General features: G+C 61.6%; 1 protein-coding gene across 4 annotated transcripts in view; it reads right to left on the minus strand.

Annotated features, from left to right (window-relative positions):
* Positions 1–2,638: 2,638 nt before the first annotated feature.
* The window catches only part of PLXNA1 (plexin A1), a 48,803-nt gene continuing 32,818 nt past the window's right edge, over positions 2,639–18,623 (minus strand). For all 4 annotated transcript variants that reach the window (XM_041761476.1, XM_041761473.1, XM_041761475.1 and 1 more), the window contains exons 21-32: positions 16,860–17,002; positions 15,086–15,342; positions 14,770–14,836; positions 11,982–12,128; positions 11,717–11,876; positions 10,771–10,874; positions 10,447–10,543; positions 9,966–10,156; positions 9,610–9,779; positions 7,903–8,115; positions 7,667–7,817; positions 2,639–6,046 (exon numbers count right to left, since the gene is read on the minus strand). In XM_041761476.1, the coding sequence (XP_041617410.1) occupies positions 5,951–6,046; positions 7,667–7,817; positions 7,903–8,115; positions 9,610–9,779; positions 9,966–10,156; positions 10,447–10,543; positions 10,771–10,874; positions 11,717–11,876; positions 11,982–12,128; positions 14,770–14,836; positions 15,086–15,342; positions 16,860–17,002 (1,796 nt within the window). In that variant the 3' untranslated portion in view covers positions 2,639–5,950. The remainder of the gene's footprint in view (positions 6,047–7,666; positions 7,818–7,902; positions 8,116–9,609; positions 9,780–9,965; positions 10,157–10,446; positions 10,544–10,770; positions 10,875–11,716; positions 11,877–11,981; positions 12,129–14,769; positions 14,837–15,085; positions 15,343–16,859; positions 17,003–18,623) is intronic.

Genomic DNA, 18,623 nt, shown 5'->3' on the forward strand with positions numbered 1-18,623 from the left:
GGGTCCTGGGATCAAGTCCTGCATTGAGCTCCCTGCCAGAAGCCTGCTTCTCCCTCTGCCTGTGTCTCTGCTTTTCTTTCTCTGTGTCTGTGAGGAATAAATAAATACAATCTTAAAAAAAAAAAACAACTATACAAGACTCCTTCCTCCTCGAATCTGCAGTTCTATAGAGTTTGCAAACCCTTGAGGAGTAAAGGGACTGACTCCTCTTCCCACTGGGCATGTGACCTAAGCCTGGCTAACCAGAGCTCCTCGTCCCTCAGGCCAGAATGATTCAAGTAGAGACCTGTGTGCTACAGTTGGCTAATGAAATCCCTACCTGGGCATGTGCTGACCAACAGGGTTCTCTTTACACTGTGTCGCTAAGTTTGTAAAAGCCTACAGCTGTGGGCAGCCATTGGTGCCTCCCACTTGGCAAAAGCCTGCCAGAGAATGAACCCATACAGATAACAGAGAAGAAAGATTCCTTAAGACCTCATGGAGCTCCTGGATCCAGCCATGCCTGAAGCCAGATACACCCTAGGACTTTTCTATTACATGAACCCACCAGTTCCCTTTCATTGCTCAAGCCAGCATAGGTTAGGTTAAGTTTAGGTTAAGTCATTTATAAGGGAGAGGGCCACCCAGAGGAAAACATCTGCTGGGTTATTTGTCCGAGTAGTTTTCAGCCAGAAGCAGCAATGATGGCTAGGATGTTGATTTCTCAAGCTACATAGTAAGACCCCAAATGAGTTGATAGGCTGAGTTTGAACCCTTGCTCTGGCAGTGACAGCCCTGTGTCTGCCGGCAGGTGACTGACCCACCTGTCTCTGCCCCCGGGTCCCCCCTTCTCAGATGGGGCTGGGTGCTATCAGCCCCTGTGAGGCAGTACACTCCGGGCTGTTCTCCCCAAATGCCTGAGTCCACCGCAACTGAGCTTGTTTTGTGTTAAAACCCTGTGCCCAAGGCAGGCTGGCTAGAGCTTCTGCCCTCCAGAACCCTCAGTGCAGGGGAACTAGATGCCCAGCCTACACATGCCCACAGCCACTTCACTGACATCCAGGGACCAGAACGAGCCACATGCCTACACCTTGCCCATTTTCAGAGGCCACATGCGCCCATAAAGCAACACCATCCGACAGGATCCCAAGTGTCCAGGGAGGCCCCATGGGAGCCCCTTGGGGACCTTCGAAGGAGCACCCCAAGTAGACTCTGGCCTCCTCCAGCTACTGATTCTCTAACCCAGAGGCTGCCAAGTGAAAACCAGAGCATGAGCCCCCCACCATCCACGGCAGCCCTGTTGACATGCCTTGCTCTGCGCAGCCGGCAAGCCCCGGTATTAATAGCTGGTGGTTTTAATACCCTGGATGAGCCAACGTGTGCGGCAATCAGAAGGTGCCTGCCTGCCCCCGCCCTGTGCTCGCTGTGTAATTATGCGTGATCGCGGCGCAGTGAGCGCTGATTGCGACTCAGAGGCCATCGCCTGCTTTCGGGCTGGTAGGGCTGAGCCCCTGGCAGCCTAGCGAGGGTAATTGAGGCAGGGCTGATTGTGCCGGAAAGCCGGAGGGGACTGAGCCATGAGGACGGGCCACGTCACACCCCAAACAGGACGCATTTGCTAAATTTGTTTCCGATGCAATTTCATGGTGATTACACTGATTTCTCTTTAGTAATTGAGCCTGGCGCTGAGCTCAATGCCTGCAGCCCGGCTGTCAGGACAGGCCCGCTATGGAGCAGGAGGTATTGATTATGATTTATGGACCACTGTCAGAGCCCTCAGAAGACACCATGCCGGAAGGCTGCGGAGCGCAGCCTGGCTCCTTGGGAAACCCCCTCCCCACGTGCTGTGGCCAGTTTGTCCGCAAGGCTCTGTGACCCCCACCGTGTGGCTCTGGGCAGCACCTGCGTGCCCGCCCCCCCAGCTCCCCGTCCACTGCGGTGAGAAGCTACCTCTCACAGGCGCAAGCCCGCTCATACACGCGCGAGGCTTGCACAGCGGCTGAGCTACAGGTGCCCACTCGGCAGACACGTCCTCTGGGGACACCTGTCCCACCCAGAGACAGGCCCCTCGTCCGGTTACCGGAGCCAAGCCCCACGCCCGCCTCTGGGGTCGGAACGCCACCCGTAGTGGGCCACGGAGGACATGGGCCTAGAGAGGGGCCTATGCAGAGCCACAGGCCAACACCTTTTTCATCAGGAAAATATCTGCCCAACTCTTCATGGGAACTGCCACGTGGAGCCGGGTGATCGCAAGCCTAGCACACGGGGCAGGGGTGGGGGTGGGGCGCAGCGGGAGAACCTCTGAGAGATGGCGTGGGGCCCTGGGGACAGCTGGCTCTTGGTGGCCTTCAGTCCCCGCCTAGGGTTCCAGCGTGCCTCGGGGACCCAGACACCAGGCACAGCAACCCCGCCCAGGGCAGCAAACCACCAGGGTCTGGCGAAGCGGCGGCGGAGAACCTGCACCTGCACCTGCACCTGCAATTTGTTGTGGGGTGAGGCCGGCATGAAGCTCCTGGAAGGCCGCTGGTACCTGGCCCGGCAGGCAAGGGGCCCGGCCTCAGCCAGGAGCTGCCACCTGAGCGCACGAGGTGCCCGCGTTTCTGTGGGCCCCGCCCCAACTCCTCCTAGCAAAGGACACACAGAGCCAGGACGTTTAGCAAAAAATGTTTAATCTCTCCTTAATGTGTGTGTGTATTTACAAGTACTAAATCTGAAGAACAGTAAAATAGGAAATCGCCGTATATTTACACACCCCGTGGGCTGAGCGCCCCGCCCCGTCAGCCACGCTGCCCCCGGGGAGCAAGAGCCCGGTGGGCAGCTCGGGCGGCCGGGTGATCGCTCTTCTTTTGGGTGGGGGCTCTGTGGCGTTATGGGACAGCTAATTGTGGGCTTCGTCTTAAAAATATCTTTCTCTCTTTCTAAATATATCTACTCTAGCTTGTGTAGCACCAACGACGTGAGCCATCAGATCCAGAACGGGGGAGCCGGGCCTCAGCCAGGCCAAACCAGAGGGCGGGAGGGATGCTAGGGGCCTGCCGTTAGGGGGATCCAGGTCCCTCTTCCCCTCAGCCCCCAGCCCCGGCTCGTCAGGCCCTGGGTCAGGGAGGGCAGGGTAAGCTCGAGGTATATGGAGAGACGGGGCTCCCGGACGGAGGTTGGGCTGTCTGAGGGCACTCCTGAGACCATGCAGATCGGGGTGGGGGGGTGGCCTGTAGCAGTGGCAATAGCAGCAGTGTCCGGGACAGGCTGGGAGCCCTTGCATCCCACACTGGCCTGGATCCCCCAAGCCCTGGGGCTGCACAGGGGCCTTGGGAACCATGGCACTCCCCTCAGTGTGCAGAGCAGGGCTGCAATCCCAGGCTCCTGCCAGGGCCCCCACACCAGTGCAGGAGCTTGGGGCACCACGGGAGGATGCGCAGAGGCAGAGGTGCCGGTAGGATACTACAGACTCGGAGGGCGTGGGGAGTAGTGACAAGGAGAAGGCAGGGCCTAACTGCAGGACCCAGCAGGAAGGAAGGTGCGGGAGCTGCTGCCTGGCCGGGGCAGGCTGAGGGTCAGCTCCCTGGGCTTGCGTGTAAACAGGTACTGCTAAAGTGCTTGGCCTCCCCCTGCCACCACGGCCCTGCCCGCCCACAGTTCAGGTGACACGGGCAGGTGGACGGGCCCCTGCCCTGGAACTCGCAGCCTTGCTCAGGCCAGCACAGGGGCTCAGCTCTGCGGGGACCAAAGAGGGCAGAGGAAGGGGCTGGAACTGATTCTCAAGAGGGGCCGGGGGGCTGAGGAGCCCCAAGCCAACCATCACAGAACTGGAAGAACGAGGGCTTAGAGCAGAAGCCAGTGCCCTGGGAAGACTTTCCGGGGAGGGAGGGGAAACAGGGGCTTGCCCCCAGGCCCGGCCCAGCAACGTCAGAGGGGCCAGGGGACCACCCAGGGACGCGCATCCAGCCGAGGCAAGCGGCCACCCAGACAGCCGGGTCTCCAGACGGGCCGGCCTCCGCTCAGCTGCCCCCGCTCGAGGCCACAGGGGCTGCGCTGGGCCAGGCCAGCTTGAGCTCTGACGGGGCACCCATGGCAGTGGGAAGCCTGAGCCCAGCCTGGCGCCTGTGGGGACCCCCCGGCCCCGCAACCCCCTGCCCAGGTCAGCCCCGTTCCAGGAGCTGCCCACGCCGGGAATGCTGGGATATCATGGCGCCCCCGGCCCGGTCTCTGAGGTGTGGCTCACGCTGCTTAGGAGGGGGGACCCCCAGACGGGCAGCCCACGGGCACGGGGCCGGCCACAGTTAGCTGTCCCTTAAAGTCCGTAGGAATCTTTAGTACCGTCGAAAAAGTGGACTTGTAAAGGGGCCGGGCCCGCTTGTTTGCTTTCATGAGTGACTGATTAATTAAAAAACATAAAAAAGGGGGTCTAACAACCTCTAGTATTTAACACTTGCAGTTTTAAAAAGATCAAGTCAGACTAGACGCTAGCACGGTCATGCAGGAATGCACAGCCCTGCGCCCTGGACGCTCTGGGGCCGGCGACAAGTTTGCTCCTTCTTACGTCAAAACAAAACCAGGGTGACCCGCAGGTCGAGGGGCGGAGGCCTTGGGGTGCTCCACTCAGGGGAGCCCCAGCCACATTCCCCACGACCATTTGGTATTGCTTCCCCACTGCCTTAATTTCCCTTATTCTACACTGTAAAATCTCTCCTCCTCCAGGTAACTGTACAGACCCCACTGGGGCTGGAGACTGAGGCTAGAGCCACATATATATATATACATATATATGTACAGAGTTTTTTTAATTAAAAATTTGTTCTTTCTTGCTCACTGAGGGTGGGGGGGCAGAGCCAACCTCCAGGCCCTCTGGTCACTGCGTCCTACTCCCAGGGGCCCCGCCACAGCCCCAGCTGCCCACACGGAGCGCAGCAGGGTGCCTCTGTTCCCCTAAAAAAACTCCAAACCAGTCCCCCAGACCTCCCACCGCTCTTGAGGGGCCGGCATGCTGCAGAGATGCCAGACTGGAAGCTGCTAAAGGTGGACATGGAGAGCAGGGGACACAGACAGGGATGAGGGAGGAGGGGATCAGGGGCTGCTCCCAGACCCGCAGGGCCGGACAGCCCCGCCCGCCCAGGGCCCGGAGCCAAGAGTGGCGCTGTGCAGGGGGGAATAAATAACGGGAACGTGCGCTCGTGACCCGGAGCCCCGGCCCCAGCGGCTCCCAGACGCATAGCCCTGAGGACAGGAAAGGAGTCACCGAGTCCTTCTGGAAGTCGCATGAGGGCTCTGAGTGAACCGTTCTGCAGCCCCTCCACGGGAGGGAGCTGGGGCCTCTCTGGGCGAGGCTGATGTGGTGCTCCGGCCTCAGCCGCGGCCGCGGAGAGCACGCGGTGAATCGGAGGATGGTGGTGGCCATGCGGCAGCGAGTGGGGGGTGCCGGATGTGGCAGGCAGCAGTGGGAAGGCCGACTCCAGCTCCCCTTGGTGGGCCCCGGGCCTTCAGCCTCCCTCGGGGCTGCCATCGGGCCCCGGGCCCCGCAATCCGCCCAGCAAGCCGGGAACAGCTGGTGCCCTCCTGGCCCCTTGTGCTGGCCCCCCCGACCATGGCAGCACAGCCTCAAGGAGATGGACTGGGCTAGCCAGCCCTTCCCGGAGGGCTCCAGCCTGCCCCCCAGGGCCTTGGCGGTCACCCCATTCTTCCGAGAAGCTCCCAGTCACACCTGGGCTCCTGCAGCCCTGTGCTGAGCAGCTGGGCATGGAAGGTGCCGCAGGGGCGTGGTCACCCACACCAAGAACGAGGACCCCCGCCAGGTGGGAGGAGGAGGGAGAGGGCCGGGAGGACGCTGAACCGCACGGCCGGCCCCAAGCGCGCTGGCACGAGGCACAGTTGGGGCGAGGCTGCCTCCGGGGCCTCCCAGCTCTGGCTGCTGGACGGAGGCCGGCCCTGTGGGCCCTCTTACGCAACTCCCTCTGGGCGGTGATGGCCGAGGGTCTCAGCTGCTCAGGGCCATCGTGTCCACCACCTGCTCCAGCTTGCTCCGGAGCCGCTGCCGCCGAGCCTGCTCATCCTTCTCCAGGGCTGTCAGGATCTGCAGAGGTGGGTGGGGCGTCAATGGCCTGGCCAGGGCCCCCTGCTCCCGTGGGACCAGCGCACAGAAGCTCGGGGGGTGCCCAGTGAGCGTGTCACATGGCCTTGACCAGTGGGGACCCTGGGGCCAGGGTGAGGTTCCACCCCTACGGTTCCCAGCTGAGGGACCTGGGTTGAGCCTAGACCCCGGGATCCTGGTGTGGAGGAGGAGTCCCCCAGGTCACCTTTCTACCTCATCCCCAGAGTCCCAACCCCTAACAGGGCTTTCGTTATGCCAGCCCCTTGAGTTGGTTCCCTCAGCACAGCATCTCGTAGGTCCATCAGGGTGGGCCTGGCCTGCTGGGGCACAGACCCCACCCCTCACAGTCTGCTCTGTCCCCCCCTCAGCTGCCATCAGCCCAGCACAAGGCCCCGCAGCCACGCCCGCTTCTCTGCATCCTGATGCACAGCGCTCCCCAGGAAGGACTGCCAGGCTCCCCTCGACGCTCCCTGGACAGCCCAGAGTAGGCAGGCTTCAGTGCCCAACCTGCAGGTCACTCGGCCTCCTCAGGGCCCGGTCATCTGTCCATGGCCCGTCCCTGGCTCAGTCCCAGGGCTCTGGACTCCCCTCTGGGGCTGCCTCCTCCAATCAGGGGCACAGGTCCTGCTCTCAGCTGCTGCCCCTGCGCCCTGGCTGGGAGCCTAAGACGCTCCTGCTCTCAGATCTTCCCCATTAGACTTGAACAGCTGGAGCCCTTGCCCCTCAGACCTGTGCCGACGGCGGCCCGCCCCACTTCCTGTCACTCAGCCACAGGTCTGGGGACAGGCCCGCAGCTCGTCAGATGGGCAAGACCAGCCCCGGAGCCCCACGGCCCAGCCACAGCCCCCACCGGCCCCTGCCTTACTCTCGTCCCCTGGCAGCTGGCAATCCAATCACGGCTCTAAACCTCAACGGCCTGTCTCACTCGGGGAACAGCCCACATTCCTCAAGGCCCACACAGCCCATGACGACCCTGCCTCAGCCTCCCCTACTCCTCTCTCCTCCGATTCAGCCTTGCAGCCTCCACGGTCCTGCCACAGGGCCCAATCTGGCCTCAAGACCCTGGCACCGGCCAGGCCCAGCCTGCTGCTCTGGCCCTTTGTATCCAATCTAGGGTGTATGTCCACCTCCTTCCCCAGTCAGCTCAGGGAGCCCCAGCTCCGCATAGACACCAAGGAGGCCTCCTGAGGCCTCGCTCCAAGTCTGCAGGGAAAGCGCTAAAGGCTGAGGAAAGGCTTGGTGCCCTGCCCTGGATATATCTACCCAGACTGACAAACCCCGTAGCAGCCCTCAGCGAATGGTCACTCACCGGGCCATGGTCTCCGCCTTGGAAAGATACTGCCACCCACTCCCCCACACCCCACAATGACCACAAGCACAACCCCTGACCTGCTGCAGCCCTGCCCGACCCTCCCAGGCTGGCAGGGAGTCCCAACAGCATCCCCTCCCTGCCCCAGCGAGCAAGGTGGCCAGTCACGGTGCAGAGTGGAAACGGCAGCGCCTGACCAGCCTGAGACATGGGAGGGGACTGCCAAGGGGGCTTTAGGGAGGGAGCCTGCCTGGCAACACCTGGCAGGGGTCTGCCTCTGGGGAGACGCTTACCTCATCCTTGTACTTGGTGATGTAGGAGTAGATCTCATGCAAGGCGCTCATGCTGTTGAACTGGCTCAGGTGCAGCCGCGACTGCTCGGCCAGGTAGGCGCTCATGTCCTGGTCACTAATGGCAGGCATCTTGGCGATGTCAGCGTAGTACCTACACAGGGCAGGCGGCGGGGGGCTATGAGCTGGGTCCTGGCCCTTGGCCAGCCTGCCTGCCCGCCCCACCCCGCACCGCCTACCTCTCCACCCAGCTCTTGTAATTGGGGATGTCCTTAGCATAGAGTAGTTTGTTGGAGGGCGAGTCCTTGCCCAACTTGTGCTCGGACGTGGAACAGGAGTCCATGAAAGTCTGGGCCACCACTGACAAGCAGGCGTCCGTGATACTGCTCTTGTGGATGTCGAACACGAACTGCGGGTTCTTGATCACGTTCACCCAGAAGCGCAGAGGCAAGCTGCGGGCAGGTGGGTCCCGATGCACAGTCAGACGGGGCCTCGGCAGCCCTTCTCGAGGGTAAGGGAAGGGGCCGCACAGGGCTCCTGCAGCCCTCTTGGCTCTAACCTTCACAGTGGTCATGGATTTCCATGCATGTGGGGAAACTGAGGCCCAGAGCAAGCCAGCACTCTCGGCGAGTGCATCCCTGCCACCCAGTGCCTCCTGGAGAGCAGTCCCTGCACATAGGCATGCATGGCTGATGTGTACAGACCCAGAACTATTCCCTCACCTTTGGGTGCCCACTGCACATGGCCACGGTCCTCCTAGGCCTGCGTGCCTGATGCCATCAGGGATCACACGCTCCTGGGCTGGCTTACCCCCAGGCATGCACACACCCGTGCAGGCACACTCCTGGGCTAACTCACACCTAGACAGGCTTGCCCCCGGGGCAGGGCACACCTGGGCTGGCTCACCCCTGCTCCTACCCAGGCAGGCCCTGGAAGCAAGACCAGGAAGGGGTCCAGGAGACACAGCCCCACAGAGAGCAGACTTCTTCATCCAAAATGCCACCTCCAGGACAGCCACCAGCCAATTATGCACTAGCTACCAGCCATACGTGGCTAAGTTTAAACAGAATCAAATGAAGTTAAAAATCTAGATTTTTAGTTGCACTAATCCTATGTCAAACGCTCAGCCACACAGCACTGCCTACCACTGCTGCCTGGATAGCACAGATCTAGAACATTCCATCATCACAGAACATCCCCCTGGACAATGCAGACCTATATGGTGCTGTCTCCTCTCCAGTGCCCCACAGAACCCCCCTCAAGGAGCACAGGTGCAGCAGGAGGCCCAGGGTGGACCCCAAGGGCCAGGGCTGTACTGCTTGCTTGGGAAGCAGCACCAGCATGTAGACGTCAAGGTCCCAGAGAGCTAAGGTCTCCCAAGGACAAGGGAGGAAGATGCCAGAGGCCAAAGGCACAGAAGCTTCTCTGGGAATAGGGCAAATAGTGCTGAGGACACACAGGCTCAGGGAGATAAGAGCCAGGCTGGACAGTGGCCTCTGGCCCTGCGGGGCAAAGGGGTAAGGGCTGCAGGGGCGCTCGCTCCCACTGCTCTCCTCAGCACTGCAGCCAGCCAGCACGGGCCCATCCCCGAGCCTGCCGCTCACACACAAGCCCGCGTTCTCATACCTGCACACAGCCGCGCCCGCCCAAATATACACACACGAATACACGCAGCCACCTCCCAGGCCTCAGGCAGGCCCCGCAAGCTGGAGCAGAGCACGAGCCTACACGTGGGGCAGGAGAGCAACAGATGCCCCCGAGACCACGAGTCGGGAAGGCCCTCCGGAAGAGGAGCTGGCCTCGGCATGGGGGTGGTGAATCCAGGGGCCTCTGTCCCCCTGTCCTAACCTATGAGGACCCGTCCCTGCAGGCCAGCGGGATCTGGTGCTGGTAGCCCGTGGCTGCTGCTCCCGGGTAGCCTCCACATTGCCCGCCCCTGGACCTACCAGTTGCTCTTCCAGGTGTGACGCACATCTGAATCATGGATCTGGTGCTGGTCAGCCTGCTCATCCAGGAAGTCGAACATGTACTTGATGGCCAGCGGCAGGGCCGAGCCACGGTGCGCTGTGCTGAAGATAGTCTCGAACAGGTCGTCCACAAACTTCTGCAGAGTGCCCTGTGGGCAGGCAAGGGCACAGAGCTCTAGGGGGCCCCCAGGCTGCCCCTCCCCTCCTGGTGGGCCGGGCAGCTGCACGCCACAGACCAAGGGTGAGGATGAGGGCTTTGCTGCCCCTCAGCTTTCAGAGGCCAGGGCCCGGCCATCCCCTCACCCCGCCACCCGCTCCCTCACTCCAGGGCCTACTTTGGTGGCCAGCAGCCGCGTCAGATAGATCTCTGAGACCATCTTGCTGCCTCGGTCGCCCTCCCGCTGGTCCAGGTGGTCGTGATTCTTCACCAGGTGCCACAGCTTGGTGCCACTCTCCAGGTCGGGCGTGATCATGGGTGTGCGTGAGCGTAGGCTGTCGGGGCTGCTGGCTGTGCGCAGCATGCTCTCTGGGGGCACCCTGCACATCAGTGGGGGGCCCTCCGTGCCCAGCACCCATGCCCATCCTGGTCTGGGCCTGTTTCTTCATCTGAAAACTGGAGCCAACAGCCCCACCTCCCCAGGTTGTTGGGGACAGTGACATCAGGGGGATGGCCAAATGGACCATAAAGTAACACAAGGGGAGAGCCATTACCAAGGCACAAGCCACAAAGCAGCCCCCTCCCAGCCTGCAGCAGGGAGCACCGGGAGGCGCCCCATCCAAGCCCGAGGGCCCTGCTGTCCCCATTCAGCCCCTCACCGTATCTGCTGAGGGACTTGGTGAAGGTGGACGAGTTGGAGATGTTGTAGGCGGACGTCTGCTTGGGCACCAGGGCCACGGAGGACCCATCTGTCACCTGTGGGCAGAGGACCAGGAGATGTGTGCCCTGTCATCCAGGACCCAGATGGCACTGCTTCCTGCATCTGACCCTGGAGGCCAGTCACCGCACCCCTGAGCCTCACACTCCCCACCAGTGCAGCTCCAGGGCTGCGCGGGGCCCAAACACTGGCTCCCGCACTGCCCCAGGGCCCTAAGGAGAGAGGCCTGAGCCGTGGCCAGAGGGTCAGGACGTCTGGAGGTCACCTGGTAGTGAGCCAGTGTGTTCAGCCTCTTCCAATCGTTGTCGATCTTGGTGGTAACATCCTCATCCTGCAGAATGATGCGTGCCATGCGGCCCTGGCGCCACTCTGTGGGGGAGGGGAGCGCTGGAGGGGCAGCCACCTGGGCAGGTGCCACCCACCATCGCCCCCTCCCCCAGATCCTGGCCTCTCACCTTGGGAGCCCAAGGACAGGCTCTGAGGGGGCAGGGCCTCCTTGTGGACACTTAGTGAGAGGCCCTGAACAGCACAAGGGAGAGACAAGGCTCTCCCTCCTCACAGTCCCCCTCCCTGGGCTCCGAGTGGGAGGCACATACCCCTGCAATTAAGCCCCACGTCCCTGCTGCTGCCTATGGCCCCTCTGGCAGCCCTCCACCTGTTGCGCCCGCTCCACCATGGGAGCCTACCTCTCCCATGGATGCCTGGCCTTCCAGAGCTCTAGGCCCACCTCCTCAGCTTGGCTTTTAGGTCAACATGGTGCCCCAGGCCTGCTTCTCCAGCCACAGCTACCATGGGATCCCCGGGCCCTCCACCTCCCCCTCCTGACCTGGCCCTTCTAGTTCTGCAGGTGCCCCTACCTGTCAGGCCCACGAGCCAGAGGGTACCTGCTCCAGCTCCAACGGCCTACCCCCTCCTATGGTATATGGACACTACCACCTGCCTCTCCCTCGAATAGGGCAGCAGCCTCTGAACTCTACTTCCTGCTTCTTCCATCCAGCCTGGCTGGGAGAAGCTTTCCAAAGCCCAGCCCAGACCACATCCCTTCCCTCCTGCCCCCTGTGGCCTCCAGCACCCCCTGGACCTATACCCCACACTGGCTCGGTGCCTTTGGCCCCAGACACTGGCCCTGATGACACTGGCCCTTTGGCACGTGTAGGCCACTCTGAGCCCCTGCGGCAGTGGCGATGCTGCCAACAAGCATCTGGGCTCACCCAGGTCCATGTCCCCAGCCTTTGGCCGCTGGGAGTAGGGTACCCCCTTGTACACGGCATCCAGCAGCTTCTCCTTGACCTGCGTCACTGTGTCACAGTTCAGTCCTTTCACGGGCACCTCGGGCGCATTCTCATTCTCAGGGTTCACGCAGTTTAGGGTCTACAGGTAGGAGGGGCACAGCGTCACACCCCACCTCTCTCGGCACGCTGTGCCAGGGAGCACGGGCAGGATGGGGCCGGCCAGGAGGGCAGGGACCACACTCACCAGGGTCTTGTAGTCGATTTGCTGCCGGATAAGCTTGTCCTCACTCAGGGAGTAGCGGGCCTCGCCCGTGATGGCGTCAATGGGGCCCTTCTCCATCTGCTGCTTGATGGCGCAGTAAAGCATGAAGAGAGGCTCCCCTGCACACTCCTGTAGGCGGGTGGGCGTGGGGTTGTGTCCAGGACACCCTGGAGCTTCCGCCGCGACCCTCTGCCCCTGTGCTTCCAGGGCATCTGTACGCTCAGTTCCCACAAGGAGAGATGAGCAGTTTTTCCAAAGTCTTTTTAGGAGGCAAATAGAACCCAGATTCTAGAGCCCCATGAAGACTGTGCAAGAGAGTAAGTTAGACAGCAAACTGGCTGTCCCTACGAACCTCAAGGTGAAAATCCTAGCGTGGCCTCAGCCAGGTCACCCAGGAGCACATGAAGGAAAACACAGTGTGGCCAAGCCAGGCCTGTGTTGAACAAGACCAAGACTCCTCCCTGAAGCCTCCCCAGTTCAGGCTCAGCGGGCCCACCCCCGGCCCCCGGCCCCCGGCCCCACCCCCCACCTGTGCTCCAGCAGCCCGCTCACCAGAGCCTGACCCAAGCAGCCAGCACCGCACACACATGAAGCCCAGGCTCCCGGTCCCATCCCATAGCCTGAGGCATGGTGGACTCTGCAGCTCCACACCATGCAGACGGCGATCGTCGGGTGTCTGGGCCCGCCCAGCCAGGACCCAGCCCTGCAGGCAGAGGATCACCTGTCCTTCCAACACTTGAGAGCACAAAGCCAGTGCAATCATGGGTGCAGACACAGGGACCCAGAGCAGCAGCCCACCAGCACCATGGGACACAGGAGCCCGTGGCCAAGACAACCTGAGGTAGACCCCAGCACTCAGCAAAAGCTTGCTAGGCCCCAGACTCTGACCACTCGCCTGCTGGTTCCCCACACTGCAGTCACCAAGGCCATCTCCTACTCCTCCAACAACCAAGTGGGGCCCCACCTCAGGGCCTTTGTACTGGCTTGTCCCTACAACCAGAAATTCTGCCTCAGGTCTTCCTTGTGGACAGAAGCAGCCCAGGCCAGTGTCAGGCACCCCTCCTTGTGGTGGGTATGGGCATGGCCACCTCCCCCACGTGGCCCTGAGCCATTTCCTCCTGCTCAGCATGTTCCCTCACAAGCAAACAAGAATCAGGAGGAGGAATGCTCTGAGTAAACGTGGCCTCCCTCTCCCTCTCCCTCTGCTCATGACCCCCATGTCACCACCCCAGGAGCCAAAAGCACAATCCCCAGGCTGCAGCACACCCAGCTGCCAGCAGCGACCATGTCTGGAGGCCTCAGCACCACCCATGCTACACAGCACAGCTCACCCAACCCAGGTTCTAGACCAGATGTCAAAATGAGTCCCCTTTCTCTGGGTGTACAAAATCAGGGCCAGACGGGGAGGAACCAGACGGGGCTGGACACCACTGTCTGGGCTCTCTAACCCTTGGCTCACAGAACGCATTGGTAGGAGCACCTAAGTACCCCATGTGGTCTGCACACGACCATGTTTCTGTAAGAATGGAACAACTCCATCACCGGCCACCAGTTCTGCACAACGGTGACGTACTTTACGGGCTACGCACCCATGCCCAGGATTCTGAGACTGCCACCATCCCCTCCCGGCCTGGCCCCCCTGGGCAAGCCTGGCTCAGCTCCCCTGCTGCCCCAATGCTGGAGCTTGCAGGTGCCTCAGGGGCCTTCCTGGCTCGGGCTAGCTAACTCCTTCCCTTCCTTCATATCTCTGCTAAATCCTCTCATGCCTTGACCCCTGCCCCTTCTCACCTGCTCTCGTATCACATCTATGCCTCTACCCAGTCAGGGCAAGACTCTGCCCTAGGCACCCCCAAAAGTCCACCACTATCCCAAACACAGTCGGGACCCTGGCAACTGAGGTCCATAGCCAAGCAGCAAGCACAATAAAACTCAGCCCCAGGCCACCTGCGCTAGCCCCTACTCTCAGCCACCAGGCCATCTGCAGAGCATCAATCACACACCAGGGGCCAGGTGGGAGCACACACGAACTGTGCACACTGGGCTACGCTGGGTCCCCACCACCTCCCACCCCTCAGGACTGTGGGCTTAACTGCTAAGTCTTCAGATTTTAAGGGAAGCCAGATATTTGGGTCTGAATCATCTCATGTCTAATGTGCAAGAGGCCAGCCCAACTACTTACATCCCAAACAAAACCACCTAAACCCCTATCTAGCCTCCACCGAACCTGAGGCTGGCCATGGGTTTCCAGGACTCATCTTTTGAGGGTGGGGGCCTGTCCAGGCAACTGCGGAGGAGACCCAGGCAACCACCCTCTCCCCACAACAGGGGCCAACAGAAGCCCCCTAGGAGCCTCCCCAGGCTGGCCAGCACAGGGTACTGGACACACAGAAGCCCCTGCCCAGGTGTCCCCTCCCTTTTTGGCTCTGGGCCATGGGCTCAGCTACAGAGATGTGGGCCTGGGTTCAAACTCCAGCTCAGCCAGATGCTGGCCTTGGGCCCTCAAATGGCTCACTGCAGTGCTGGGGTGTCCACTCTTATCTTGGAGCTGGGTGAGGCATGGACAGCCTCCGGGAGGAGGAGGAAAGAGGCTAATGGACGCACATCCTGGGGGAGTTTGTGCTGAGACCCCTGAGACCTGGTCCCCAACCATGCCACTCTGGGCTGAAGAGCCCCCAGCTGCCTGTCCCACTCTCTTCTCCTACCTCCCCTGAACCCATCCACCTGCCTGACCCCCACCTCAGACATTCCCTCCTCCTCTGCAGCCTCCTACCTTTAGGAACTTATACAAAAGGAAGGTGAACCAGTTGGTCAGCATCTTCTCCGCCACTGACTCAGTCCTGGGGGTACAACAGGGATGGGGAGAGCTTAACTCTGCCGCCACACCAGCCCACTGTGCCCACCCTACCCCCCACCTGGCTCGCTGAAGGTCAGGCTCCGTAAGGCACCCAGGTGTCCGGCTGCTGGGGGCTGCCGTGGAGAACCCAGCCCTTGGCCCCAGAGGGGTCACCAATGCCCCAGGGTGGGGTTCTTGTGCCTAACGTGCCAGCTAGGGCCCCATGGTCTGCAGGCAGGACGCCCAGGCTCACCGCCGCAGCAGCAGCTTGGGGTGGTTCTTGCTCTCTAGGTTCTTCTCGATGAGGTCGGATAGCAGCTGCTTGAGCACCCCCGTGGCGTACTCCATCTCACCCTGCAGGGCCGTCATGATGAGCGAGGCCACGTTCCCACGGTCTCGCATAGAGAAGCTGCGCTGGGCCTCGAGTGTGCGGATGAAGGTCAGCAGGAAGTGCTTCTTGGTGAGCAGCTGCCCAAACAGTGTCAGTGACTTCTCCACGTTGGCCTGCACCTGGGGGAGGGACAGGCCACAGGCTCGCTCAGACCCGGAGGCTCCCCATGAGAGGCAGGAGAGGAAAGCCCTCTGGCTGAGGGGCTGAGGGCAGGGCCAGAGAGTAGGCCTTGAAGGCGGCTGACATGTTGCCTTACCGGGTCCCTGGGCCTCAACTGTCCTCAGCAGAAGGCACGTGGCCTGGCAGCGACTTGAGAAGCCTGCCATGGGCAGGGATCAGGGCCTACCAGTGTCAGCAGAAGGAGTGTAACTAGGGCCACCCTCTGCAGCCGGACCTCGGGACCGCTACTGCCTGCAGCCTCACTCTAGTGTCTAGGAGAAAGCCGAAATCAATGGCCCATCTGCTGGGTGCCAGCAAAGCCTGGCCATGGTCTCACTCGACACGCAGGACAGAAACCACCTTTCCCACTTCACAGAGGACAGTGAAGTCCAGAAGAGAAAGAGGCTTGTTCAGAACCCCATGACAGGGAAGTGGGGAAGGGGGCGGTATGCAGGCATGGCTGGTCCCGGGCTCCGATTCTCTCTCTCCTCCACACCAAGGCTTGTCAAAACAGGCAATTCCCCACCAGGCTACACCAGAGACTGCCAGTGACACTGCTCCCACCCCAGGCAGGCAGGTGACAAGACCCAAGTAGAACACACAGTCGCAACTAAGAGAACAGTCGTGCCAACACAGAGGACAGCCACACCAGGAAAAGGGCCTGATGGAGCATGTGGGCCCTTAATGGGCAGCCACGCAGGAGGAGGAGCTCATGAGCAGCCCAAGGCAGCCCTGAGCCTGAGCCTGAGCCTGAGCCAGTGACAGGAAGGCCCCATTCCACTGCAGCTCAAGACGGGCCATCCTGATGAGCTGCAACAGGGAGTGGGCTCCCCACATCCAGAATGCGCAGAGATGGGACGTCCTCAGACAAACGGCATGCCCGAGCCAACTCAGCCCCTGCCTGTTCCTAGCGGGGAACTGGGCTCCTGGCCTGTCCCTGGGGGCTCCTAGAGGACTTGGCCAGCCATCTTACCCTCGGTGAGCTCACACCAAGGGCCTGAGTACTGTCAACACCTACACAAATCCGAAACCCAGCTCTCTGAGGGCCACTGTGCTGCCTCAGCCACACACCCCGCACTGCCATGAAAACCCCTACTGGGCACCCACACCTCCCAGCAGGCGGAGCAGTAGTCCCTCACCCACTGGAGCTCAGCATCTAGAACCAGCCAGGAGATGGGCCAGAAAACACACACAGGTGGTACACAATGCATTTGAGGCCTTGATAAAACAGAGGCAGGCCCTAGGGAGCCCAGGCCCTAGCCAAGGTGGCTGGCTGGGATGAAGCCCGGCCCCGACCCCAGGCCCCCACCAGGCTCATCCCCTGCCACTGCCGAAGCCCACCGGGAACTGAGGGCCTTGCCTCCCAGAGCCCCTCCCAACAGGTCTGGACCATCTCTCGGGGCCCCAGGCTGCCCACCCGTACCCAGGAGCCCCAGGAGCGGGCCAAGGTACCAGTGAGCCCCTGCCGACAGCCCACCTCCATCTCCTTGAGCACTGGATGGTCCTCGATCCCAGGGAAGAGCACTCGCATTGCATACGTCCGGTAGTCGAGAAACGGGATGCCGGCACCATCCAGGTCATTGGTCAGCTCATGGATGTCTGTCTGCAGCTCCGCAAAGGCTGCAGCCAGAGGAGGTGTCAAGGCAAGTGCCCTCCCACCCACCCTCCCAATCTCCCCCAACCCCCTGCCATCACAGCCAGGCTCCCACTCTGGCTCTGCCACTCACTGGATAGGTAACGTAGGTTTTCCTTAAGGAAACCCCGCAGTTTTCCCAGTCCTAACACGTGTATAAAACCTCTGTCTCTGACGTGTCACAAGATTCATCAAGACGACAGCAGACAAGGTGCTGTGCCTAAGCCCACGCTGAGAGGGACTCCCTGCACCTAACACTGGCACCTGGGGGCAAGGAAACTACAGGAGCCAGCTCCCTCCCCCACCCTGGGGTGCACACCACCCGCCCCAGCTCCCTTGCCTCAGCTGCTGGGAAGAGAAGGGACATGGCCAGGTACAGGGCAGTAGGCTCTCCCCAAGCCCCTGAGCCCTGTACGCTGACAGCCGTCACATGCAGAGCTCAGACCAGTGGGCCCTCTGCACCGCCCACCCTGCTCGGGGCAGCTCTGCTTCTTTCAGAAACAAAAGCAGGCAAGGCAGGGCAGGGACAGGCCTCATCAGAACATTCCAGAGCTGTGAGGTGTCCGCCCTGCGGCAGCCCGAGGGAAGCACTATCTGATCAGGAGCCAGAGGTAGTCTACGCGGGCTCCAGGGGATGGCTGGCAGGTTTCATTAAGAGCAGGGACCTTCATCTCTGGGGCACCGCTGCCAGGTGTCTGGTTATCGCTGCCTAGCCACCCCTGGAGCACCCAGCAGCCTCTGCATCCACACTGCACTGGCAGCTGAAGGCCTCCTGGTACCAGCCTCAGCACACAGTTGTCCTCAACCTGAGGTTCTCCCCGCCCAGAGAAGTGCCCATCCAGGCCACCTGCCTCCCACTCAAGCCTCACACACCTGCTTGTGTCCCATGAGATGGGGGGTGGGGGTGGGGGGGGGTGGTAGGACTGAGAGGGATGCACACCTTTCGGTTCTCAGACAGGTGAGGGTCCTGACCGAACGAGACCCTCTAGCCCCAGTGGAGTTACTAAGAGCCCACTGCCAGACCTGCTGCAGTCACCCCCAGGGCCTCATGCCCCACCTACTACCCACCTCCCTTTCGTTATGCCCCAAATAGGAACATTCCTCCACCAGCCTCCCAGAGCTGTGGCCAGCACCTGCAAAAGGTCTGAGGTTGCCCCGGCACCTAAGACAAGTCCTTCACCCGGCAATTACCATTAGCGAGGCTCTCTCCACCTCTGTAACAGCTCCAGGTCCTCCAATGAGGCGGCAAGCCGGGAGCCACGAGAAAGTGGGGGCCATCCCAGGCTGGCCCAGGGTCCAGCCACCCAGCCAGAGAGGCCAGCCAGGTCTGAGGGTAGCATCACAGACCAGGGCTATGGTCTGTGCCCAGAGCCCACCCCCTCAGACAGCCACTGTGCAGCCCAGGGCCGCATCCTAGGCCAGCAGGGCTCCCTGGAGGCCCCAACCTGTGTGCCCACCTCTGCTGCCAGCACTCAATCCCCACGCATCCACCCTGCAGCAGTGCCCTTGGCACACGGGCAGGAATGGCAGCATGTGCTCTGTGGGGGACAAGCCTGGCCTTGGGACACGCTGGACACCTGTTCCAGCTTGGGGCCCACCACTGGCCCT

The sequence above is a fragment of the Vulpes lagopus genome, chromosome 7 (genome assembly GCF_018345385.1).
Source record: "Vulpes lagopus strain Blue_001 chromosome 7, ASM1834538v1, whole genome shotgun sequence".
Classification (NCBI taxonomy): Eukaryota; Metazoa; Chordata; class Mammalia; order Carnivora; family Canidae; genus Vulpes; species Vulpes lagopus.